Source organism: Hippichthys cyanospilos, chromosome 10, assembly GCF_059441005.1.
Source record: "Hippichthys cyanospilos isolate Australia breed blue-spotted pipefish chromosome 10, RoL_Hcya_1.0, whole genome shotgun sequence".
Taxonomy (NCBI): Eukaryota; Metazoa; Chordata; class Actinopteri; order Syngnathiformes; family Syngnathidae; genus Hippichthys; species Hippichthys cyanospilos.
Genome location: NC_142378.1, coordinates 16,438,544 through 16,465,086, shown reverse-complemented (window position 1 = coordinate 16,465,086; position 26,543 = coordinate 16,438,544). Strand labels below are relative to the sequence as shown.

The 26,543-nt window shown below is 38.3% G+C and overlaps 1 protein-coding gene across 3 annotated transcripts in view; it reads left to right on the top strand.

Annotated features, from left to right (window-relative positions):
- pex5la (peroxisomal biogenesis factor 5-like a) overlaps window positions 1–26,543 on the top strand; it is a 93,229-nt gene that overhangs the window by 41,992 nt on the left and 24,694 nt on the right. For 2 of the 3 annotated variants that reach the window (XM_088425340.1, XM_088425339.1), the window contains exons 3-8: window positions 7,542–7,653; window positions 13,583–13,780; window positions 14,144–14,267; window positions 16,506–16,599; window positions 16,828–16,857; window positions 19,060–19,155. In XM_088425340.1, coding sequence (XP_088281466.1) covers window positions 7,542–7,653; window positions 13,583–13,780; window positions 14,144–14,267; window positions 16,506–16,599; window positions 16,828–16,857; window positions 19,060–19,155 — 654 coding nt within the window. The remainder of the gene's footprint in view (window positions 1–7,541; window positions 7,654–13,582; window positions 13,781–14,143; window positions 14,268–16,505; window positions 16,600–16,827; window positions 16,858–19,059; window positions 19,156–26,543) is intronic. The other variant, XM_088425341.1, reaches the window with a different exon arrangement.

Below are 26,543 nucleotides of genomic sequence, written 5' to 3'. Positions count from 1 at the left end.
TAACCATTTGATGCTCTGCTACTTCATTCACTTTGTTTTGAGGATGAGCTAAGGACTGAGGAGATTGCTATTATTATTTTTAATCAAACGTTCACTGAAAACCTCGAAGACAATGAATTAAAAAAAAATGCCGAACATTTTCCAAATTTAAGCGGATGCAGTGCACGATACATGTAGAATTAGACTGGTATCATAACAAATAAAAATACTTTACAATTATTGTCATCTTGTGGAAGCGTGCAGTTTGACGTTTCGACTATCTTTAGTAATATCAATGAGAAAACCAAATAAGGTTATGGATTACTTGGCCATTATTAGAGTAGTAGTGTATTTTGAAAAAGAAATGAATTTTTATACTTAGCAAAAAGTCTTTTGGATTATTAATGTGCGGAAAAAAGTTATACGTCCGGTTATTTTCTTGTGGATGGTGTGTCTCATTTCAGAATTTTGAGTTCATGAATGCTGCATCAACCGTAATTTTGCTGCATGAACAGATTAGTGAACAGATTTGAACACTGTTCCAATTCGTCAATGTATATATTCGCTTGATAAATGTGACGAGTTGGCACCTTGCTGTAAAAACGTTATGAGCAGGAAACGTGATTTTGTAAAATTGCATCTGCGATCAAGCTACATCAAGGCTTCAATCGCCGAATTTGATTGCAGAGGAAGCTCTGTTGTGACTTATATTCAGAACTTTACACTACTGAATGTTGCCGTCCTTCACATCAATATTTATTTTCTTTGCGTGTTTCCAGGAGGGATTACTAACGGGATCAACTCACATTTCATCTCTCTACTCAAGTCTGATAAACCTCCTCATTAACTTTTAACATCTCATGAGCAGAGCTTCAAAAACTTCCTCCAATTGCCACACATACACCTGCACCGGCTCTACTGTGCGCCGTGCATCTTGTTACTTTTCTCCCTGATTGCTTTCGTAAAAAATATGTGTGTGTGTGTGTGTTGCTTTATGTCATCTTGTATTTCTGTCTGATTCAATAACCCGCAGCATGCTTTATAGTCAATTGATTTCCTAATGCAACGTCTCATTTGATAAGCTGTCACACAACCAAGATAATGGTTCTACTCAAGGGAAAAACATTAACATACGGCTCAACAAAGTTGCTGAAGGATAAAGGTTTGTACAGCAGATTGTACTTTAACAAAACAGACTTTCTTGTTTTTTTTTTGGTTGATTTTGTTTTATTTTACTATAGCATCATTGCCAATATTGTTCTGAAGGAAGTTGCTTTAACCACATGGACGAGTGGTGGAATCCTCATATGTCTGAGGAGAATGCTTACAGTGTGGTATTTAGCTGCCTATCATTGGCAATATATATATATATATATATATATATATATATATATATATATATATATATATATATATATATATATATATATATATATATATATATATATATATATATATATATATATATATATATATATATATATATACGATGTCTCCACATATACTGTATTGACTCAATTCTTAAACTCTAACATGCTAACATTTGACATGTTAACAAACTAAAATAAATGATTATTATACTCGTAGTATTTCAAATTAAAATTGATCTAATAAAAAGTTAGTATTGTGGCTGATGTCAAAATACTCAAGCAACTTTGGTATGTCAAAATGTCCAATGTGACCTGAACAATTTGAAATTGTTTGAATTCGGTTGAAAAATGTGGGAAGGTAAGTCATAATGAAATCCCGCTTTGAGCAAAACATTTCGTACAAAGTGCAGTATTTGGCTAGTTTTTCCATTCTAGTACCTTTACCCCTTAGACGTGGGTTACTGCATACTGGCTGAAGGCAGCAGTTCTTTCATGAAAGTATTGCGTGTCAGAGAACAGTTGCTTAATAATTTAAGTTTGAACCAAAGGAAGCATGAAAAACCAATTAGGTTGTTTGTATTTCTTCTTTGCTTGCTGATGCAAAAAAAAAAAAAAAAATGTCACGTGAAGAGCAGGATTTGGATCATGAGGCAGACACACACGGTATTGTGAAAATAAAAAGTCTTTGTACACACTGTAAAAATGGTGATAATCGGAAACCGGATTCAGAAAACTAGACTCGGAAACTAGTCACGACAGTTAATACAGGACCCAATATGACAGCTATGCATGTATAAAAATGACAAATATGACAATACATGACAATTGCAACTGCATAGCAACTGGTATTACCCAACAAAAAACGGAAACCTCCTTCACGCTTTTAAACATTCATTAAAAGCACAATAGCACAATACATGCTATACCCCCCCCCCCCCTCCCTCAAATATTTAAAATATAATAATGGTGGTCAAATGTCTTCAGAGGTATAGGTATTTTTAAGAAGCATCGTGTCCTGGGCTTGATGTCCCTTATCAAATGACAGAGGCTAAGTGACAGGCTGCTCACGTCACATGTCAAGTCAAGTCTATTTGTAAAGGGCATTACTGCGTAGATTTCACTGGAATTTACTGAGTCAGGGGTGAGATCCTCGGACACAAACTCTCAGAGAGCCTTGGCTTGTATGAGAGAAAAAAAAACCCCACACAAGTCATATTTGGCAACAAGGTTATATAAACTGTCAAATAAATGTTAGATTACAACCTTCACATGCCTTTATACGTTACAAAAAGTGTGTGTACCAAGAAAGATGGTCTATGCAAAAAATATTCAGCCACTAATGTAGAATAGCACACATAAATAGCCCAGACGTCTTTCTACAACTGATAAGCATTTTGTAGCTAACCAGGTATAATACCTGGTAAGAAGTACATAGAATACCGTATTCTACGTACTTCTTCCTAAGTACACATACAGATGGCTATCAAGCCAATGGGAATTGAACCAAAATAAAGAGAAAAGTAAAAAACTCATCACGTGTTCTATAAGTCTCTGTCGCATCACAAATACTCATTTCTTAGAAAATGGTAAAGGTCGCAAGATAAAACCTGCTATGCTTGAATGGCGCAATCCTTACGTAATTTCTACGGCATGTTGTTTTTCCCCCGGAACGAATTCCTTGATTTCTGAAAGTTTTAAGGCATTGGAGAGATGGTTGCACTATGGATATCAATAATATATGAACTAGGCCAACAGACATCTGAAAAGGTCAGAACAGCGGGTGTCTGGATTGCCAACAGAGCTACGTTGCTACAAAGGCATTTTCAGTCTGAACAAACCCTGATTCTAATTTGGGTTGCAAAAAAATATGACAAAAACAAAAAGTGTAAAGCGAAAGATGGATCTCATTTAATTGTTTCAAAGGGGAAACAGAATACACAAGATTGGCTACAATCCGCCGGAGTTAAAAGATGACTGAACTTGAGCCATCTAAAGACTGAATTATTAAATACAAGCCGGAGATAAAACGACTGAATAAAACTGGCAGTAAAAGCCTCCAGGTTCCACCTAATAACTTTACTTCTTTACTAAAGTTTTCCTTTATGTAACCTATTCCAAGCTCACCTTGAAGGCTCTGATAAGTTGATGCCATTCCCATGACAGCAACTTCTGAAAGAATGTCTTGATTAAAAGCCCAAGCGACACAATTAGTAGAATTTGTCCATTACATAATTTACTAGATTACACCTTAAAGCACTTGTGGACCAATTGTTTTGCATAGAAATACAAGTGCTAAAGTATGAAAACACATCATTGGTAAATACTTAACCCGAGCATCCCTTTCGGTAGATACAACTGTACAGTGGACCCCCTGGTTACAGCGTCCCTGGCTTACATTTTTTCATGTTGCGATGTGGAATACTGAGTTTTTTCGTCCCCTCTTGAAGGTATGCTGCCCGCTTTGTGACAAAAACAACTGTCATGACCCTAGGGGGTAGGCTGTATTTGAGTTGTTTTGTCTCCATCTGCAGGCGTTTTTAGGTAATTGCACTTATTTTCTGTTGCCGTCACATGACGGAGATGCTCGTCTGCTATTGGTCTGCCTCACCTATTTCAAAATGGCGGAATGGTAAAGCTTTGTTTTATCGCGAGTGTTTACAAAACTGTATTTACTGTAATTCAAAGTTGAAAGGGTTAGCCATGGGTCCCAAGATTGCTAGTGATGTTAAAGAGAGAAACAAGAAGATGATTTAAATGGAAATGGAGCTGGAGATAATCAAGAAGTACGAAGCTAGCCTAGCCTAGGCTACCCTTACTAGGGAATATGGGGATAGCAAGCGCCAACCAAAGGTATAGAAATCCTTTCTATGTTTTTTATTTATGATGTTTTCTGATTGTATTATATATACGCAGCACTTACTATACTATTTTGGTACCAATTGTTAATATGTATGTACAATTTTGATGTTTTTACCTGGGGTTCTAAACGCATTAGCTGCCCATAGGTTTGGATTGCCCGCCATATGGTGAATTCACCTTACGAGGCCAGCCGCGAAATGGATTAATCACGTAACACGGGGGCCCACTGTATTTCGAGACTACCAACTGGGCCAAGAGTTTGTAGTCAGATAGTCTGCCAGAGAGATACATTCTGTTGATAGGCACACCAGCATCTGTCAACATCTCCATATTGTCTAAATCAAAACAGATGGTGAATGGAATCATCTGCATGTGGCTCTTTTGACAGGGCTGACCTTCAGTCAGTCACAACACTGTAAACATCACTCTGCTGGGAACGACAGCGGATGGACAGACATTTTTACATTCCCAGATTCATAAATAAAGGAGAGTCATTCATTCTGTTGTACAATGTTATATAAAGAATAGTTCAAGGTTAAATGGCGAACAAAGAAGACTTAAAGCACCACAAAAATTGGTATTTCATGACATATGTTTGGTATTAACCAAAACATTGGTTAATATTTACATCAATAAGTTCACTTACTGTATGAAGAACTTTTACATTGTCTTGCACTGCAGCCTTTAAGGTCCACTATGCCTGGGATATTCCATTTTTCACTGACATTTTTTGTTGAAGGAATATTATGCATTTTCAAGTTTTTCAATTTGTTTAAGAGAAATCAGTAAATAAGTAATAAGTTCCAAAACTCCCCATACGAATGAGCGGCATATGCATGCTCCCCTCCCTCTTCCTAATTTAGCTGACGTGTCTGAAACAACGGACAAAATGTGTCCATTCAAAATCATTGTACATACATCTCTAATAATGTAAAAAAAAAACAACAACAAAAACGGGGATCAGTCGGCCATAAAAATGTTTACTATCTCTGCTACTGACAGATTCAACCTGACTCAACAGCAATGAGAGAAATATAGAGTTTTCCTCATTGGAACTGACTTATACTGTTAATAAAATCTTAAGCAGTGCATTCTATAATATTTTAAAATATAATGCATTTGTCGCATGTTGACATGGACACGAGCAGGAATGTGCAGCACATCGCAAACCAAGACAGGAAACATTGCCATGCTTGCCTTCTGCCTTCTGCCTCAGTGATGTTGTCTGGCTGATGTGACAAACAAGCTGTCTCCTACCAATGTTGCGGCATCCCGGAATTTTGAGGAAGGCAAGACACTCAGTCACTTCTGGGTTTTTGAGGGAAACTATTCATGTGAGTGCCCACCCCAATCAAGTGCCCCTTTAACAGGCAATTCATTTTTTTTTTCCAAAAGTATGTACATGTGAACACACGCACAAAAAAAGGAAAAATTCTCACTAAAATGCAGCCACTTTAGAGCTGTTCAAAAGATGGAGAATCTAGCGAAAATAGAGCTGTAACTGCTGGCAAGATGCCTTATTTAGTTGTTTATTTGCAACCTCTTATTTCACACACTTCTAATATTAAGGCGCCACAGTGAGTTTAAATTAAGCTTAATAATAAATAGACCACCGCTTGGGGAGGCATACTACTAAGCTATTACTACCACACATAAAGACAATTAGAGTTTTACTAATGCTTTTTCCCCCTCATTTATTTTCTTTAACTAAAAAGCTTCACTGGAAAGACTCGGGCTACCAGATTAATACTACCCATTTGTGGTTATGTGGCTGTTGGTTTATTCGAAATAGCAACATTTAATTCAGACACAAGACTCTTTGGAATGACATGTTTCCTCCGTAAAAGGTCAATATTCAATCATTAACTGCCTAACCCTTAGCTCTATTCAATTAACCATAGCCAAAGTAAACCTTGTAGACAGTCAATAAACATAGAGCACAACACCACTTGGTACTGCGTGTGAGACACTCCACAGAGTGATGTTTTGTTCAAACGCAGCACAAAGTTGAATTACCTGAGCTAGCTCAGCTATTTTCCACAAAAACACATGCTGATATGGAACACATTCATGATTATGCTCTCAGTTTATTTCCATTTTCACTCTGTTTGCAAAGTGTCAAAATCTCTCTGTACAAAACCCACACTATTGTGTCATGGGAAACAGCCTCAGCTTTTAATTCAAATTCCACATGCAAATACAGCCCTGAGGGCAACAACAGCAAATGTCAAGTTTCCTTTCTGCCAAGCACACCAACTGAAACCGATGCTTACCTTTCCTCCAGGACCCAATTGGCTCTTAGCCCCAAAATTACGAAATGCTGACGCAGACGTGGAGCATCCGAGCTTCAAGACAGCAGTCGTGAATCGCGAGCATTCTCTACAAGTGTACTGGAAGATTGGTGTATCACAAGGAACACATGATTAGCATTTTGATGGTATGGGAAGAGAGATAAGCGATGTGGGGTTATTGTTTGGGGCATATCCAGCGAGTCTGGCACTGCCAAGCTCATTTGGCTCGAAGTGGTGACTATGCATGTCTGTCAGTTAACTAATTGTAGAATGATGAGTTTTTAAGTAGCCCTGCCCCCAAAAAAGTAAAAATAGCCACCAGAGACTGTTACCTGACTTTTTGCACATGACTGTACTGTACAGTACATGTTCTGTAGCATGAAGTCTCTGACTTGGATTCTCAACACATCTCCCTTAAATGTTGCCGTAATTGCTTTAAAAACCTTGATTTTCTCTTCATATTTTCTTCTTTTACTGCTTCTGCTTCACCTTGTACTACCTTGCTGTTTAATTGATTAATGGACAACTAGTTGATCACCAAAATAATTGATTTTTTTTTTAGATAATTATTTATTGAGCCCTCCAAATCCTCGTAATTTCAGCCTCTCAAAATTATAGATTCTCAGACTTTCTTCTTCCTTTATGAAAGCAAACGGATTATTATTTTGTTGAATAAAAAAAAAGACGTTTACAAATGTCAGTTTTTACTTGAAAAAGCAGTGACCATTATTATAAACAATTTGTGACATTATTGACCAAACTATTAATCAAATTATGAAAATAAAAACGTATTTGTACATCTTCTGCATGGTCAATTTAAAGATTTCTTTTTTTTGGTGGGAATTAAAATATTTAATGTATACATTTATACATCTAAATGGTCATATTTTGCTAGCCCTAACTACCACATAATTCCCATAAATTATATATTTCAAAAATTCCAATACCACCTAAATATTTGTGATGAAAATTGAAACAACTAATCCCGTGTCATTCACATGTTTTTAGTTTTTGTTTGATCATTTTTGTTTTGTCTTTCCAGCTGGTGAGTGAGCAACAAGAGAGCCGCCCACTTCTGAGTCCATCCATTGACGATTTTCTCTGTGAGACCAAGTGTGATGGGCTTTCCCGCCCGGTGACTTCCAACACAGCGGGTACAACACACAAATGCCATTTTTATTGAGTGTTTTTTTTTTCTTTCAAGACTATTAAGAAAAAACCTGTGTCATCTTATTTATATTGACAAAATATAAATTTGAAAGGAGTCAAGTGCAAAGTGTGACTCAGTGTCTGTGCAATATATAATTTAAAATAACAATAATAATATCCTCCGTTAAACTCTGTTAGCTTGTGCCTGGTCCATTTCAGTGTACAGTGACAATTATTCAGAGTATCATACTCATCTCCCCCAAAGCAGGTTTTGAGATATTCTGTCCCAAATTTCAAACTGAATGTTACACAGTACAGCTGTGCAGTTCGTCCATCTTGTATATAAAGAACTAAAGAAGTGATTCCTAAATTGAGCTTTGAGTACCACTCAGGGTGCATGAAGGCACTTTAGGGGATACATTTCTGCAGGCATCAACAAATGTACTTTAAAGCTTTTTAATGATGTGACAGGAACAGTACTTTTTTTTCAAATTGAGAGCAAATTATATAGAGCATGAAGCAACTTCTTGCATCTACATTGTGCCTCCAATGCAAAATGTCACATACCATTAGAATTTATTTTGTTTTGTGAGTTTTTGTGAGTTCTCTTGTCAGTGCTTGTGGGCTAATATTAATAGTACACAGAGAATGTACAAGTAGATTGATTGTAGCGCTTTCTTCATATATGAAGAAGATCCTTGGAATTTAACTGTATGGATTAATACGTGTTCCATGTATAAAAAGGATGCCAAATCTGGCCTCTTTGCAAAAGGTTTGGAACAATCCTGCCTTAGTCAATAGTTGTGTCGCCATGGCCACGTGACTGAAAAAGTTCAAGCCCCGCCCCTAGATGAGGATGTCTTGTTTTGGTGACCGAGGTCAAATTGAACTGAACAGTCAAAAAAGATGACAACTCTTTCATCTTACAACAAGGCAAGTGTTGACATGATCACATACTGTTAGCATTTTTGTCAGAAATACAGTAGATTATCTGTTCTTATGGTAATACTGTGGCCACATATCCAACTTCCTGGAGAAAAGTGCTGACAAGAGGACAAAATACGTGAGGGTGAGTGTTATGGAGGAAAAATATGGGGAATGTGATGAGGAGCTTTTCTTGAATAAATCAGTTTGAGCCAAAGTAGACATCCACCGACAATCATCCACAGTACTGAGGGGTACTGTTTGCATGACTTTGCCTCTCAGGACAAGATGACAACACAACTTCCTGGCTATAGACTGCCCATTCATCCTCCTCCGCTTCAAAGTCACACTTCCCAGTTCCACAGTTCATTTTCTGTGTAATAAGTGAGTGGGAGTCAACATTTGATTATCTTGAAGTCAAGAGGTCGTTTATTGAATGAGTGCTTAGTTAACTGGAATACACAAAACAACAGCAAACACAATCACAGCGCTCTATGACTTTTCAAGCAATAATTTGTGGTCGTTTGCAGTTGATTAGGTGACTTTTGTGTTTTTTTGTTGTTGAGTAACACTGGCAAATCTCCATGCTATTTTATTTTCACTTATATTCCACTTCACATACCAATTAAACAAAACTTGAAATTTCTCCAGCTGCTAATGGAAAAATAGATAAAAACATTAAAAAAAACAGTATGAGGGAGATCTGCTCTTGGATTTGCATATATTGACGCTTGTAATTAAAATTCCGCGTTGATTTTCTTCGCTTGCTTACTCCTGCTCGGAATTATTTACTCCTTCTTCAGTCCATCACATTGTGTGACAGGCTGACAAAGGATCACACCCAAATCCACTTCACTGGCACATATTTAAACTGTGGGTGGAAACCTGTTTTGCATAATAAGATAGATCCAGGCCCAAGCTACACTTGACGGAACAAACCTTTACGGATTTTAGCAAACTAGTCTGCCCTTCATGTTTGAAAGTTTTATTTAAATTTCAAGAGCCTTAAACATGTCTGATTCCATTCGAAATTAATTTGCTCGACTTTTTATTTAAATGACATGGACATTTTTTTCATTTTTTATTCTAAACCATACTAAGAAGTTCATCAGTCATATCAAATATACGTTACTGTTGAAAATAAATGTTCATTGGAGCTCAAAAGCGGAAATAAGTAATCTTATTAAAAAGTGGTTTTGATGCGAATAAAACAAAATGTATTCACTGACATTTTTTTATTAGGCATTGTAAATGGCAGACGACTTGCCTGTATTAAAGAAGTGGGTTTAGTGTTACCACCATATTCCACTGCACTCAAGTCTTTATGCAATCAAAAACTGCCGCAAATTGAACAGACATCCTGCAAAATCTGTATTAAAAGTGAAATAATACAGAAATGACACAAGCATGTATTAAAACGATTTAATTTGAGCCGCTAGATACACTTTTTAATATGTCACTATCAAGGAGCTCGATTTAAGATTGCCCATGGGAGCCCCTCAATGCCTGACTGTTGTATCTCGACGCACGCTTAATGTAATTGAGAAACTACTTACGGCTGCCTGAAATCAACTTACAGGTTGCGTTCAATGTTACATGGTTGCAAGGAGCTAGGAACGATGTTTTGCAATTAGGAGACGAGACCAGGGTCATGGGGCTCTACAGAGTACTGCTGCCCTCTTGTGGATGAGTGTGAAATTGCAGTTAGCATGTATTTTATACACTGGGCTAAATAGGGCTACAGGCCAGACGTGACAAATTTCATGACAGAGGCTGCGGGCCGGAATAAATGTAACCACAGGCTGCGTTTGGGCCCCTCGTCGAAATTTGGCCACACCCGCACTATGGGATGAGCTATGAGATGATATTTGACATATACACGTTCACATGCCTGTAACCTTTCAACTCAGATTACGAAGGCTGAGAAGTCATTTTTTAATCATACGATACACAGTCAAGTTTTCATGGAATAAAACCTACGTATAAGGAACTTTGCCCAACACGCTCTCACTGTAATATAAGCAGCAAGACATCTAAATAAAAATATTAACATGGCCGATGGCTGAGGAACCCTCGGTTGTGGTTTGAAGGCAGCCAAAGAACATCCCTCGAAGAAATATAAGAATTGTGGAAAATTTTAGATGTATAAAAAAAAATTCACAGTCTAAGCTATTTAATTGTCAGTGTCATTAATTTAAGCTCAAGGGTGCCAAAACATTTTGAAAGATCTGCTTAGTAATGAGTGCCTTTGTATTTCTTTTTGATGTGAAAATTTCTACAGGCAACCTCCTTCCTTGAGTGCATCTCCCCCATATTTGTAATTGTGCTCGTCATCTAAATAGCACAAGTCACGGGTGTCAAGCATACGCTCTGATTACGCCCAGATTTCAGTCAACAAACCCTCTCAGCTGGTTATCATGAAACAGCAGCAAGCCAATTATCTCGTCATCTTTCTGCAGCTTTGAGCTCTCCTCACATGGGGGAAAACAGTCAGCGAGGGGTGAGGGTTTTTGACTGAGATTCTACAAATGTGAGTTTTAATGGTTACCACCCACCGTATGGAAAAATTAGCGGCAATCAGAAGAAACTGTCAAGAGACAGCACAGCGCATGGCGCTTATGAAACAAAGCAGTAGGATTTTGCTATTGGGAAACTTGTAAAAGAGATTAAAACTACCAATATGTGATTTTTTTCCAGTCGTTTCGTAACATTTACTATCATTAAACTCTGCAGCTATTAAATATAGGATAATCCAGTCGCATTATGAAAAGTTGCTGTAAAATTGAAACAGAATGAAGACATTCATTCCGCTTATCCTCACGAGGGTCGCAGGCTTGCTGGTGCCTATCCCAGCTGACTTCGGGTACTAGGGACACCCTGTACTGTTTGCCAGCCAATTGCAGGCCACACAGAGATGAACAACCATTCACACCTAAAACAATATAGTGTGTCCAATACAGTTGCGGTGCATGTTTTTGGAGTGTGGGAGGAAGCCATAGTGCCTGGAGTGAACCCACGCTGGCTCGGGGACAACATGCAAACTTCTCACAGGAAGGCCAGAGAGAGCTGGATTTGAACTCAGGTCCCTTGATCTGCGAGACAGACATGCTATTCACTGCGCCAACGAGACGACCGCAAAGAGGAACTGAATAAGAAATCACACACAGTGTTGTCAACCTACCCCGGAGTCATAAAATCAATTAAGTTGAAAGATGCCCCTTGTTATGGGTCTGACATATATTTGTTTGTTTAAAAAAAAAAAATGAAAGTGATTATTATGTGCTGACTCACCAACATTTTATTTCAGACCAACAAAGTCAGCCATGTGAAAGCTCATATTTCAACTGAATGTTACCAACAAAAACGGAAATTTATTGGGTGAGGCAATATGTAAATTACCAACAGTTGTTTTTTTTTTTAATCTTCTGACATTATTTCAATTCTGGCCATGTACAATACCTATGCTGTTTGCCAGCGATAAGAATTCTCATCAACTATGTTTCTTTTTTGTTTTTAATTTTTAAATGAAAAAATGGATTCCATTCGTGGCCAGTGCGCCTCTTTATATTAACTGAGCACTGCAGTGATCATCTGTGACCATCTGATTGCAACATTTTTCTTTTCGGCTTGAAAGATGTGTTCAGCCACGGCAAGAAGAAGAACTGGAGACGTGCAGTTTTGGGGGTGGGGTTGCGATTGGTGAGGGTTTGGACGGCTGGGATTGGCACCAGCAAGCCAGTGACTCTAGTGAAGATAAGCGGCTTTAGATATTAGATTCATGAAATATTGATTACTAAAGAAAGAAACAGTGGAGAATTGTATTTTCGTTTTTAAATAAAAGTATGTAATCCAATTTTTCATATGGTGCATAGACATAGCACACAATATTCTGTCGGAATTGAGTGAATATGTTTGAAATTGGCCGGCACTTTAGGAGGTGTCTTTTTGGCTAACGCTTTGCACTGGAAGAGGTACAGTATACAATGTGTCCATCGAAAATGAAATATATTACTGTGACTGACTGTCATATAATGTTATAATGGCCAAATGACTTGCACAGTTGGATTAATGCAGTGCTTCTCAAATAATGGGGCGGGCCCCCCTTGGGGGGTGCGAGGTGATGCCAGGGGGGGCGTGGATGATCCCAGGAAATAGGCTTTATTTTTGTCATGTGGAAATTTCAATCATGTAATAATTTTCATCATTTTCTTTTAGTTGCAGGCACTTTGGTGCACTTGCTTCTATTTTTCCGTTTTAGACTGAGCTGTAACCCGTATAAACGCGATAAAAATAATTAACAGTTGTTGAAAGTTGATTTATATTGCGTTTTTCTGTTGTTGTGTTAAAAAGGATACATGTGTAGGTATACTTAAACAATTTTTATCAATAATAATCTTATTTATTGTCAGTGCATCAACTGGGGGGGCAAAAAGCTTTCTCTAGGGGGGCCTGGCAAAATATAGTTGAGAAACACTGGATTAATGGAAGTATATGGTTTTTCTGACAGTGTTTTCGGTGCTCCAGTGTGTTTCTTATCACGTTCATTTTATGTTGCATATAATGTCGAGGTGTCAATTCAGTTACTTTAAGTGCTGGTTTTCAAACAATTAGCAGTTTGTGACTGCTGGAGTTCTATTTTCTCCTGGCTCTGTCCAGGAGCTCAATGCCGTTTCCCCCTAATTTGTCATTCACACAGCTTAGAGTTTTACATTGACCTTTGTTACCATTCAGGGTTATGATTGCTGCTTGACATCAAGTGTGCATGAATATGTGTGCAACAATACATTATATGAATATATGAACTTCATACGAGTGTTCAGATGAGGTGCACTTTTTCTAAAACCAGTAAATGAGAGAGAAAATATTGCTGTCTACATTTGGCAATCTTTTGGCGTTTTCCCTCATCTGAGCATCACAGTCCTATTGAAGCCAGTGGAGAAAGGAAAAAGATCCAAATTAATCCAGATTTTCACACCGTGAAAGCTCCAATAAAATTTTTTGTCCTGGCAGTTCTTTCGTCAACGTTGGATCTACTGGACCTCAGTGAGCCAAGCGAACAGAAAAACAACAAAGACAAGAAGAGTCCTCGTTCATCCCGGAGCGACAAGCAGAGCAGCCCGCATAGGAAAAAGACCGCGGAGACAGAGCTGATCCAGGTGGAAGTGGAAGAGAGCATGCGGACACCAGAGAGGGCGTCACTGGATTCCGGTATGGATGCTATGCAAACATTGGGAAGCGACAGTCAAACACGTTCAGAGAAATGAAGTGTTCACTGGGAACTAATTAGGCAGCAAGTTAAACAGCAGTGAAGTGAATAATTCATGGCAGCAAGTATATCCCTGATGTTATTTCAAGAAAAAAAATACTAATTCTGAACAGCCAGTAGATGTTATTTTTAGAGCACTCCCAAGACAAATTGTTTATTTTTTTGCACTTCGTTTGACCTCACAGACCATTCGTAGTTTCACAGTCCAAAATTGCATTTGACTTATTTGAGCAAAACTTTACTTGGTTGCTCTTGTTCCAGTTCAATCTCTTTGTAATTCTATTCTTGCGTCTCTTTATGTGCAGCTATCGTTAGTTCGCCGTTGGATAAATGGGAAGAGTTGAACCCCAACCCTGAGAGAAATGGTAACAGGAAGTGGAAATTAGAGAGACGGCGTTCATCAAAAAACTCTTCCAATGAATTTCTATGGTAGGTGCTGTCATTTTCTCTAAGGCTGCATTCACTCTGCAGGGCTTAAAGCTCAATTACGATGTCCTGCTTGGCATAGAGGACATTGTGACGTCGCAGACAGCGGGCGTGCTTAACGTATTTACAGAAGTACCTGGCGATGTTTAACTTGCAATGTTGAAATAGCTGTCATAGCATACCCACAATATTTTCAATCTATTGAGGGCAGAATTGTGCATACGTTCTTACATTCGTAGATCCGATACATATCGGATTTAGTGCCCATACGCATGTGGCCAAGGCCGCATTTGAAAAAGTCATTTGATGTGTGTCATTCATTCTGCCATCAAAAGATCAGATACAGGTCGGATAGGGGCAGAAAAAATCTGAATTGGGTCACTTCAGGCTGCAGTGTAAAACTAGCCTAAAACTGTTGGGCTAAAGATAACCGAAGTATGGGTCAAAAAAGGACCACAGCAATATATGGATCAATTTGACATTATTTGAAAGGTGTTTTCAAAGACAACCTCAAAAACTGGATCAAATACACCCAGATATTGTCTCTGTCCTTTTTTGACCCAAACTTGGGTTACTTTTGACCCAACTGTTTTAGAGTGTGTCGACTGGCGTGAGGCATCAGAGGTAAAAGTGAATTATTACTTGATGAGCACTGTTCTTCAGTCAAAGTTTGTCCCCCCGCTCATGCTAAATAGTTTCAGTCAAAGTCTGTCCCCCCGCTCATGCTAAATAGTTCAGTTTGAAGCAAATTACAAAACTAGATCAAATGATCCACACTTTTGATTTTGAAATTTCCCCAAATGCCCTCCTTAGGTTCTCTTTTTTCTTTCTCGCAGATTATACAGTAAGTCAAAAAGTTATGGAAAAGAAAATAGCCAACAATGTCGTCGTTGTTAAGACGCAAGTGCAGGCTTTTAGCTAACCGTTATGGACTTTGCTAACTTGACCTCAAAACTACCCAAGACTTTTATGATCTGTCTCAACCATGAATTGTCTGCAAAAAAAGAAGAAAAAAAAAAAAAAACTTCACACACGAGAAAAAAATAAATGAAGGTGCTGGGCTGCCTATTAATGACAGTAGATTAATCTCACCACAAACCTAAATGTTGACATGAAATCAGGGCACTGACAAATGCTTTGTAATCCAGTCAATTAAACTAAGTTTCAGTGTGTTTGAATGAAATCCAAATTCAATGTAGTCTTCTTTGTATTTTCTTTGTTTGGACAGCTTTTCTTTTGATTTAGTTTTTTTCATCATTAGATGATGTGGATTTTCATACAGATTCATCCATAGCTAAGTAGATCGCAGAGGTCCTTCTGGCACATGGGTCAAGCTGTGTGATGATGATGTAGCTTATGTGGGTCTATTTGACAAATTTCAAAATGATTACATAAAATACATTAAACTGGTTGAATTGTTCGCTTTAATAAACAGTCATGAATAATTCACAATCTCATATAAAAAACATTAAATTAAATTAATTAAATTATTATAATTTTTTTTAATGACACAAATTATTACACGGACCCCCTGCCATCAGGCCGCGGACCCTCGGGCCTCCGTGGACCCCGTTTAGAGCAACTGCATTAAGGACGTTCATTTCCAGGTACTTAAATCTATATTTAATATCTGGGATTGAATGTTCGAACTCTTCAAAAATGTGATAATACATCCCTGGCATTAAATGAGTTAATAACACAAATTATTTCATGGATCCCTTGCAGTCAGGCCGCGCGCTTTGAGAACCACTGGTCCAGTCAACCTAATTGAACCTACTGAAAACCTAACAAACATATTAGGAAATAATTGGATCGGATGAGTGAAGCAATATTGTCTTATGGCTCTGTCAGTAAAATTTAATTTTCAACTGGCATAACAGACAAACTTCCTTTATATAAAACCCCCATAACAAGAAATAAATAATATCAGCAATTTTCGATCAGTGACTCAAGTGAAAAATTTGAAAACATAATTTATCCATATCTAGGGAGAATCAGACTTGAACTTCAGGTGGTACATTTTTCGCAGGGGTACTCAAACACTGTCCATATAACCTACTTGACAGAATCACCTTTGGCCTTTGCCCACCATACGAGATCTGGTGCTTTGATTGACCCGGGGTCATGTGCCGTGACTTTTTCCAAATGTGATTTGTAGCGCATACCATAATAGTTTATTTCATGTTAAAACAAATATTCTGATTGTAAGTACCGATTTCAGCCACTTCTGCTCTACTTTAGGTCCATTGACTGTAAAACCCAATTAGAGCCATTGAGTAAGAACTGCGTGGAAGCAAACACCAAAGTGGAGCCAGAGTCTGCCCTAGCATCTCAAGTAAGTCCTCAGTGTGATTATGAATTGGCAGCAATCATCTTTATTGTTGTTGATCCCTGCATTTGAAGTGAACGCCCGTTCAAACCTCATACAGCTTGGAAATATTACATAATGAGTCAAGAAAGATTTCTACCCTGGAACAAATCACAACTGCGTGCTTACCCTTCAAGTTTGTGTGTGGTTGTTTGGCCGTCATTTGTCCTAACACGTCCAATTCTTCCATTTCAGCTCAACAGGCAGTATATTAGTGGAAGACATGTAAGCCTCCCTATGCATCCTTTCATTTCCTACAGAAAGACTTAAACATTTGCACCGCCAAAACAGCATCGCACCATAAACTGAAATTTGACTTCCAAAATGAGCTGTGAGACTTGAAGCCGAGAGCTGCTTTTGGGGAAATCCAGATTGTCCTCGGTGGTGCTACATGGTCCAAATGTGAAGCGCTTTCTTGCTGGGTGGATGTCTGTGAAGGTCTTCGTAAGGGGTCTTATTTCTTATGCCATTATTAGATTAATAGCGTTTGAATTATTGAGCCGTCTTACGCTGAGCCCATTAGTGTTGATCTCACCGAGCTAGCTAAGCATACGTCACCTTTTCCGCACCTCTATTAATAATTGATTTGGTATTAAAAATAGCCGTCCAAAATGGATGGAATTTATTCGCCCAAAATGTTTTCGCTTCACTTGCACAATTCACACCACGCGGGAAGCCAAAATTTGAACCTGAGAAGTGGCATGCATTATCACCTCTAGGACACGGTCCTCCGTTCGAGGAGGACCATGACAGGGCCATTCTGTTTTGGAAAGTAGGGTTAGGGTTAGGTAATAGTTTTGTGACTAATTAAAACATCACTAAGGAGCTGTTCAACCTTCATAAAATATTTTCATCGACCCTCTGATGAAACTTACTTACAACTAATATTTGTGTCATGGTCTCTCTCGCTTTTACTGGTACTAAGCAAATTCAAGGAGGGCGACAATAACCCGGCTGCACAAAAAACTAGAAATCTGGTGACCACGGTACGGAATATGTCACGTCCCTTTTGCTCTATTTGTTATAAAAACGGCAGTTGATTCGAAAGTCTGCTATCATGACAAACGATAAAAATGAAATAATAATAATTGAAAAGTATTAAGGAGATTAAAAAAAAAGAAAAAGGGAGGTGACACAGACATTCAAGGATCAACACGCACACAGTTTGAGCTCAAAGATGACAAGGGATTTGCGACTGACTACCCCGGTTCTTTTCTTGGTGGACTTGTAAGTAGCTTTCAATGCTCCAATCCAAATGATAATGATATTAGCTATAGGAAATTTTGTGGTAGCAAAAAATAATGCTCCTCAAGAGATTTTAAAAATTAAGAGATTATTTAAGATCTGAATTGAATTGATCCTATTCATATCATCTTTATCCCACCCAAAAAATTCAGAGGAAGCCTGGACCTTTTTTATTATAATTATTTTGATGCATTGTGTTGCTGTGGCAGATCAAAAGTTTGGTATACGAAACAAAAAAGTGTCTCACCATCTGCTGTATTTGAGACTCATCCAAAATGCTCTCTGAAATCTTTAATTTCAGCGATTTGGTTCCACCATAAAACCAACACCTGAAAGATATTCAGTGTTGCTTTAATACCCGATTGATATCATTGTTTCAGCATCACTTTAATTATGTACAAAACTGCTGAAAAAAACTAAGATCTTGCTCAACCTAAAATGTAAAATGTGTTTTTTCCTTTCCTAGTTTGACATGTGTGCTGTAGGATTCTTTTCAAGTACTGTATTTCAAAAAGGAAGCATAAAAGAGAAAAGTCATATTAAAGTCAAGTGTCACCCATCCATCATAACTGAGATTATGTAACCCATTCCGGGGGACACCGCGAAGTCTACACGGACCCGTTAGTTCTACAATGTCTGGAATAGATTTGATGACCTAACGTTTTACTGTTCAGTCTATCTAGCGATTGCAATAAATCACACTTCTTAATGTGAAATCATTAAACCTATGCTACAATAATGTAAGGACCTAAGCGCACGTTTGCTGAGCTGGTCTGTTTTAAATTTAACCACAGGATGTTTGATGTTACACCTGTGCGGGCGTCGGCGTAATGTTGGGTGTTGGATTGCATGTGCAGGTGCACAAGAGTGGATGGTGGGGCGGGGGCGGGGGCGGGGCCCAACCCAGAGGTTGGCTTACTTATAGCATGGCGTTCGGATGAGGCCTGCTGTCACGAGTGATTGAGCTAAAGCATGTCAGGGGCTTTGTTGAGGAGGACATTTTCACTCGTCCCTGAGAAAGCAGAGACGGCTAACCCCTGCACATTCTCCCTGCCTGTCTCCCGCTGCCTGATTGTGTGTGTGTGTGTGTGTGTGCATAATGGGCTATATGTGGATGATTAATTGGATGTGTTTCTACATATACGTATATATTGTACTATGAATTGTGCGTGTGTGTAACAGGCTCGTCTCACCAAGGATCAGCGGTGGGGCAGCGCCCTCCTGTCCAGACATCAGTCACTAGAAGAGGAGTTTGAGCGAGCCAAGGCTGCTGTGGAGGTAAGAAGACTGTCACTTGGTCATGAGGCATCAAAACATCAATGGCAGGCCACAGTTGCGCATTTTGTCACCTGTCCAAGAAAGCCTTCTTTTACATCCCATAGAGGAACACTTTTTATCTATGGAGGCCCATTTCCACTATCTAAAAATGAATTATTTTCATTAGATAATTAATTAAACCCATTAACGTCAGTGTTTTACTTCATCATAATTTAAAATTGGAATAATGTGATCACTGTTTATACTTTTTCTAAGTTCAAACTAACAAAAAAAAAAACCCTCAACCAAATAAATGAAGTCTGCTAGCGGAAATAGCGGACAGCGCACAGAAATCTAGAATTATGTATACACTTTTTTTTTTCCTGGTGGAAACAGGCTTAAAAAAATCCACTGACACTGAGTCAACGCTTTAGTTTATTTAGTTTACTGGAGGCATGCCATTCCATTTCCATTTTTAACAAGTTTTTTTTTAATAAGGTCGGACAAGAACTCATTTTGATAAAAAGTCAAAATTGTCATTGATAAATATTTGCTTGTCATAAACCACACTGATGCAAATGATTTCCATAAAAAAAAAAGATATGCTTTTTTATGAATAGTATATGGTTCCATAGAAGGGCAACATGGTAGAGAGTGGTTTGTATGCAAGCCTCACAGTTCAGAGGACACGGGTTCGATTCCGTTTCCTTCCTGTGTGGAGCTTGCATGTTCTCCCGGTTTTTTTTCCAGGTATTGCGACTTCAACCCACATTCTCAGAAAAATGCATGGTAGGTGTATTGGATGCTCTAAATTGTGCTAAGGTGTTTTGGGGATTGTTGGTCTACACCACAAATGTCAAACTCAAGGCCCGCGGGCCAAATTCAGTGCGCCACTTCATTTTATGTGGCCGCCAAATGCTGATTTTACCAAGTTTCTGGCTAACATACAAAATTTGAAAGTTGTCTTCAACAAAGTCTTCAACTTTTAAAAATTTGGGAGGAAAAAAAATACATTTTTTGACCCATTTCAGGCAGCTGAGATAGGGTCCAGCAGGCCTGTGGCCCTAGTGAGGAGAAGCGGCTAAGAAAATGGATGGATGGATGGATGTTCTATAGGATGCAGCACTGTAGGACAACCACCAATGGCAAGCTAAACGTCTGTTTGTCTGGTTCTCCACAAAAAAAAACAAAAAGAAAATCACGCGCTACAAATCTGCAGATGTCATAATGTAGTGTTCACAGCAGGAAAGCTAAATAAGAGACCGCATTTCTGATATCACAGCACTTGGAGCCAGATGATCAGTCGTGTGATGTGAATCTCTACTTGAACTCCCATGGAGCCTATTCCCCATTAAATTGAGCCCCCTTTTCTGCCTTTGTTGAATCATCCCCATGTTGCACAGCCCCCGCTATGACACTTGACAAGCTATTGAAGAAATGTCAAAACCACACAATCAAGTTCAAGTTGCATTTGACCCACAAAAAAAATATTCACAACCTCCATCTTGCGAACAAAAAGAGTAAATAGGTCAGTCATTTTCCAACTAGATAAATTAGATATCATACTCGCTACATACAGTAATTAGTAATGGATTAATTCAATGAATCTGCTATGTACCCATCTGAACATTAATAATTCCTGCCAAGCGTTATGATGAATCATCCATCCAATTTCTATGCCAGTTGTCTTCATTAGGATCGCTGGTGATATAGCAGCTTACTTTAGGTTGGAGGCCGGGTAACACCCTGGACTAGTCACCATTCAATTGCAGGATAAATAATGTATTGACAAACAGCCATTCACTGTCGATGGACATGAAGTCCTTAATAATGTTCTTTATACGGGTTTTTTGGATGCGGGAGGAATCCAGGGTACCCAAATGTATAGTAAACAGGATAAGAACATTTGAACATTATGGCAAAGGCCATAATGGTGATTTGAACCCAAAGCTTGCAACTGTGAGGCAGCTGTGCTAACTTCTAGCCCTAGCCATATCAATGAATCAATTCATATCAAGTCTACTTAGAGCAAGCAATTTGCACTTAAAGGTCATGGTCATTGCAATCTAAGTATCCGATTTTCCTAATTCTCTCTCGAAATAAATGCTTCTTTTGTCCCGAAAAGGGCTGTGAACTCTGCACTATTGAATCTCTTGACCAAAGACTACATACTGTTGTTTCCTGCATTGATGAATAATAGAGCAGGAAAGTTGGTGGGAAAGTGAGAGGAACAGTAGAACGGTGCACTTACCCGCTTGGGGGATCCCATCCTAAAATTAGCTCTGATGTCACAAGTTGTGTAAGCGGTAAGCCCTCAAAATATTTGTCTTCGGATCAGCGGCAGGGCAGGTTAGAGAAGAGATTTAGAGACAGACATGAGCGTCACAGCGCGGATCATCGATTGGTAACATTACCTCCGGGCATGGAATGAGCGCAGACTTCCACTGTGAATCTTCGTTCCGATGGGCAGCCATTTGGGTTTCAGGTTTCGTCAATATCTACGATGATATCATTTCAGTTGCTGTATATACTCTACAGAGATACGGTTACTTTGATGCTGCCCATTACAAAAATGAAGAAAACATGGTGAGAAATAAATATAAGAACAGAAAACCAACAATTTCTCCTTAATTATGAAGGACCAACTTTTAGAATTTGTTGTTAATCAAGATTTTATAATTGAATTCTACTTAGTTATAAACTGGTACGTTCAACAACTTTGGGTCAATGAGTCAACGTGACGTTGAAACTGCAGGGTCAATGTTGTCGGCTGAAACAGCACATTTGAGTCAGACTGCTCTGTCGAAAAATGATGACCAGGAACAGCAAACATGTAAGGATGTCAGCATCAAGGTGTACAGAGTCATTATCGTCTAATAAACAGCCTTTGAAAAAAAAATCCAACTGCTCTCGGCGGCACTGGAGCACCGCTAGCAAACTGGCTAATTTATGATAGACGCTGCACTAAATTAAGACAATAAATGTCAGTGTAAATAAGTTGTTTTTTTTAGCGTCCTGAATTGGCACAACTTGAACAACATTGTGGTGTTTCGGTTGTTACCGGGAATCGGGACTCACTTCAGGCGCAAGAGTCAAGTCAGCCATTGTCGCGACACTGGTTTATTTTGAAGTTGGTTGGCTTCTTCACAACGTTTAGCAACTTGTTTTTCTGTCAAGCAGAGTAGTAACAAGAAGCACATTTGACAGTGTATCCCAGTGTATCCTAGCTGATGCTTTGGCAGATTTTGATCTGAAAGCTAGGAGGTAATGGCAATTATTGTAATTCCCTGCCAAATGCTTGTCACATTATCAAAAATAGCTTGCTTTTTATACTTTTTAAAAACTTTTCCGCAACGTCAAAGCTGTTATACAAATAGCAAACTCTTAACGCAACACCTTCATGCTTTTAAATGCATTTTTGTCTTTCCAATTAGCCGTTAAACTGTTAAATTAATTACCGTTCACCAAATAAAAGTTATTTTTTTTAACACAAATGTGCCCACAGCGTGAACAATTTGAGGCTAAACTGCTTCTTTTGTCTACAGAGAGGATGTCCATTCAGAGTGCAGGCTTTTTTTTTCTTGTTTCAACTGATGTAGCAGACAAAATGTAATAAAGTGGAAACCTCAGAGGGAGTCAACGTGAAAGCTCTCCCAAATTTCATCCATTTAACAAAATTGCCACTGATGACAGTAAATGTAGCTTTTTATGGCTTTACAGATAAGAAGGGAAGGATGAAATGAGGAATGGAGAAACGGCTTTAAATTAATATAAGATGGCTGGGCGATGAAACGTTTTTTCTGCGGGTTAGTGACTCTTCATGCTACATTAGGACACTTTCAATTACTCTGGGCATATGGTATTGTTCTGCTTCACTTGGATAATGTAGAATAAATTGTGGCTTGTTTTTGCCTGCGATGCATATGAAATGGGACACACTGAGTAGAAATAAAGCATAGGCAAATTTGCCTGCATGGCATTTCCTTGATTAAAACAACAGCAGGATGTGTTCACTCTATTACTACCTATTATCTCCTGAAACATTGGCCCGATGCGGTGTTGTTTTCATCAGATGGCGTCTTGTCTGACAGATTATGCTTTCAATCCCCCATGTAAGTAGAACATTAATCAATATTGCATTTACCCCCTTATTTGGCCTCCTTCATTTTGTGCTAAAACATTATCAGTTAACAGAAATTGAGCAAAGTTTCTAATAGTTTGTTGGCTACTTTCAGTGCAAAAAGCAGTTAGTAGAAGTGCAATCCCAAAATGGTAATGACATCACCTTTTGCCCATTCTCTACCCCTCTGAAACATTTTGGGAAATTAATATTTTTATACGTAATGAAATTTCATTCAATCCAGCCAGAATGGATGTTAGAATATTACCTCTGTGGATAGCTAACAGTAAATTGACTGCAGCACAATTTGCAGCCTTAAAGACACTTAAACCTGTCTGAGAGATAAAAATGATAGTTTTAATTTTATTGCATGGCTGGAATTTTTACTGCAGTCATTTGTAGGCTCATTTCTAAATGTACATTGTTGATCTACGCGCCGATTTTTTAAATGTAATGTTCTGTCGAAAAAATTCATCTGAAGCATTGAAATGTACATTGTTGATCTACGCGCCGATTTTTAAAATGTAATGTTCTGTCGAAAAAATTCATCAGAAGCATTGGAATTGGAAACATCCAACTTGTTCTCATTTCAAATCTTTTTTTTTTCTCATTTGAAGCTAAGAAAATTGAATTAATCTGGTGTCAAGGGACCATAGAGAAGATATTTTTTTTTTAAAGTAAACTCTTTTTACTATCAAATTTTGGTCAAATTCAGAATATCGTAATCCATCCTCATTTTTTGATGAGAGTTTTCACAATCCCCTCACCTTCATTTCCCTCAAATCAGGGAAAAGCAAATGCTGATTGAAAAACTGTCAAGTCGTTTTTAATATCTGCATTTAATTCCTATCAAAGGATTCTAGCTGTAAATCATAATGTAAATCATAATGTCACATCAATGTTTGTTGACAAAGTGTCTGAAAGTACTTGCTGTTCTACCTCACCTTTTATTTTTGCTGACAGAACAGAAAACTGCATGTGCTGAACTATGCGGTTATCACAGACATTCATATCATGGGTAATTGCATTGTCTGGCAAAATACAACTGAGGCACTTTGTCCGATAACTGTGTGTTATTCCATTATGGGGTCTTTGGCTTTCTATTTTGGTCCGGCTGGCCGTGTAGAGCAGTACAGAGTGGAGCTGTAGGGGCCTTGTTAGCATTGAAAGGAAAGGCCAGCTCTGCTCTGGAGACAATGGGGTTGAGGTTTCTTGTGTCACTGATAAGTAATTAAACTTTTTGTGATGTCGGGCCAAGATGGATAACCCCCTTCATTCTTTCCTTTTCTCTCAAGCCATCCTCGCCTAGTTTATACAGCAAAACCTTTAGCGAACCAATGAAGTGGGAATCCATTTAAAAACAGAACATTCTAAGATCAATGAGATTGATGGAGCACTAGGCCATTCTTAATACCTAAATGTATTGTCAATTTTTTACAACTGTAAAAAACATCCAAGATTTAGTCCCATAATGGGACTGTCGAAATCAGACATAATTCCATCCACCCATCCCCTATAGCTGTTTATCCTCACGTGGGTCGCCTATCCTGGCTGTCTAGGGGCAGCAGGCGGGGCACACCCTGAACTGGTTGCCAGCCAATTGCAGAGCACACAAAAGCATTCATCATTCACACACCCAGTCACACATAGGGCCAATCCAGAGTGTCCAATGCACCGGCCATGCATGTTTTTGGAATGTGAGAGGAAGCTAGAGTGAGTGGAGAGACCCCACGCAGGCTTGGGGAGAACATGCAAACCCCATACAGAAAGGCTGAAGGCCGACTTGCCAACCACTGTAATTAATAATAGTAATTGTAAGAAAGAGTAGTAATAAATAAAATACAAATAATAAACAAATATGCACCATACGTTCCCAAGTTTGAAAATTGTGAAAGCATACGACGAACCCTTACCCTAAAGGTCAGGGCCAAGCTTCGATGATAGTGTGCGATGTACTCTGTCCAACACCAGCGGTGCTGTCAAAATGTCAGACCTGTGAGGAAAAACTTGTTGATTTGGTGGAACTTTCAGTGTTACACGGAGAGCCGGTATCCAAATATTCTGCCTCCGACTTTGACTTTTGAGAAGAATCACTGTAGTGTAGGGTCCAGCTTAGCCTCTTACTTTGCCTAAATGTCTTCGATCCCTGCCAAAAATTTTACAGTCTTCTCCTCTAGCTTCGCCATCAGCAATGGGGTAATTGTGCTACTAAGGCTAGCTAAGTCTTCTCAATGTTCTTGTTCCTCTTTCTTCGAATTTTGGAGATAATTCCAGGTAGTAAGTGTGAAGCACGCCAACCCAGACAACACTAAAGAAAAATAAAGTCAAGACAGCCGAATAGCCAAGTACAAGTTATCAAAATTCGGGAGCATCTACGAACCTGACTTCTCCATTGAGCAAGACTGCGGAATTGGGCCAATGGGATAATTTTCTGAGATGTGATGTGATGTGATGCTCAGCATACATTCCTGGTGGAGCCCATTCATTTTTATAAGCAAACATGCACCCTGACGTTCAATCCCAGTTAACAGTAGTATTCATAACAGCTCGCTTCAGTATTACATGGCTTGTAAATTACCCCAGCGTGTTCTTCATAATTAAGCTGACAACCCCATTATAATTTGCTTTTTTAGAAAGCATGGGAAAAAATCCTCCTAGTGTGATGCATAATAATAACAATAATAATAATAATAATAATAATAATAATAATAATAATAATATAAATTTTAGACTACAGTCATGCATTTGTTGGAGTGATTTGATGGATAATATTTGATGGAGTTTCTTAAGCAGAATTTATGTAAAGGAGCAATTGCATGCTATTGAGTCAGGCAGCATTAGTTTGACTCCTGGCCAGCAGGCCAGATAACCAAACACGACCAGTGCCAACCATCCAAGCGCACCACCGCAAGTGGATATATATATATATATATATATATATATATATATACTGTATATATATATATATATATATATATATATATATATATATATATATATATATATATATATATATATATATATATATATATATATATATATATATATATATATATATATATATATATATCGGCCGATTTAATTGGACTGCCAATTAATTGGTTATGCCATTGATGACCTATTTGTTGGTATGTTTAACTCCCAAGTGTATGTGATTTTTACTCCATGTGGAATCATAACCTTGACACAATATTCTGGGATAAATCCTGCACTTGGTATACTGTAAATAACCCGGCATTGTTTTGGTTCCTTTTGGACCCATAGTTAAATTGGAAAAACCCAAATTCAC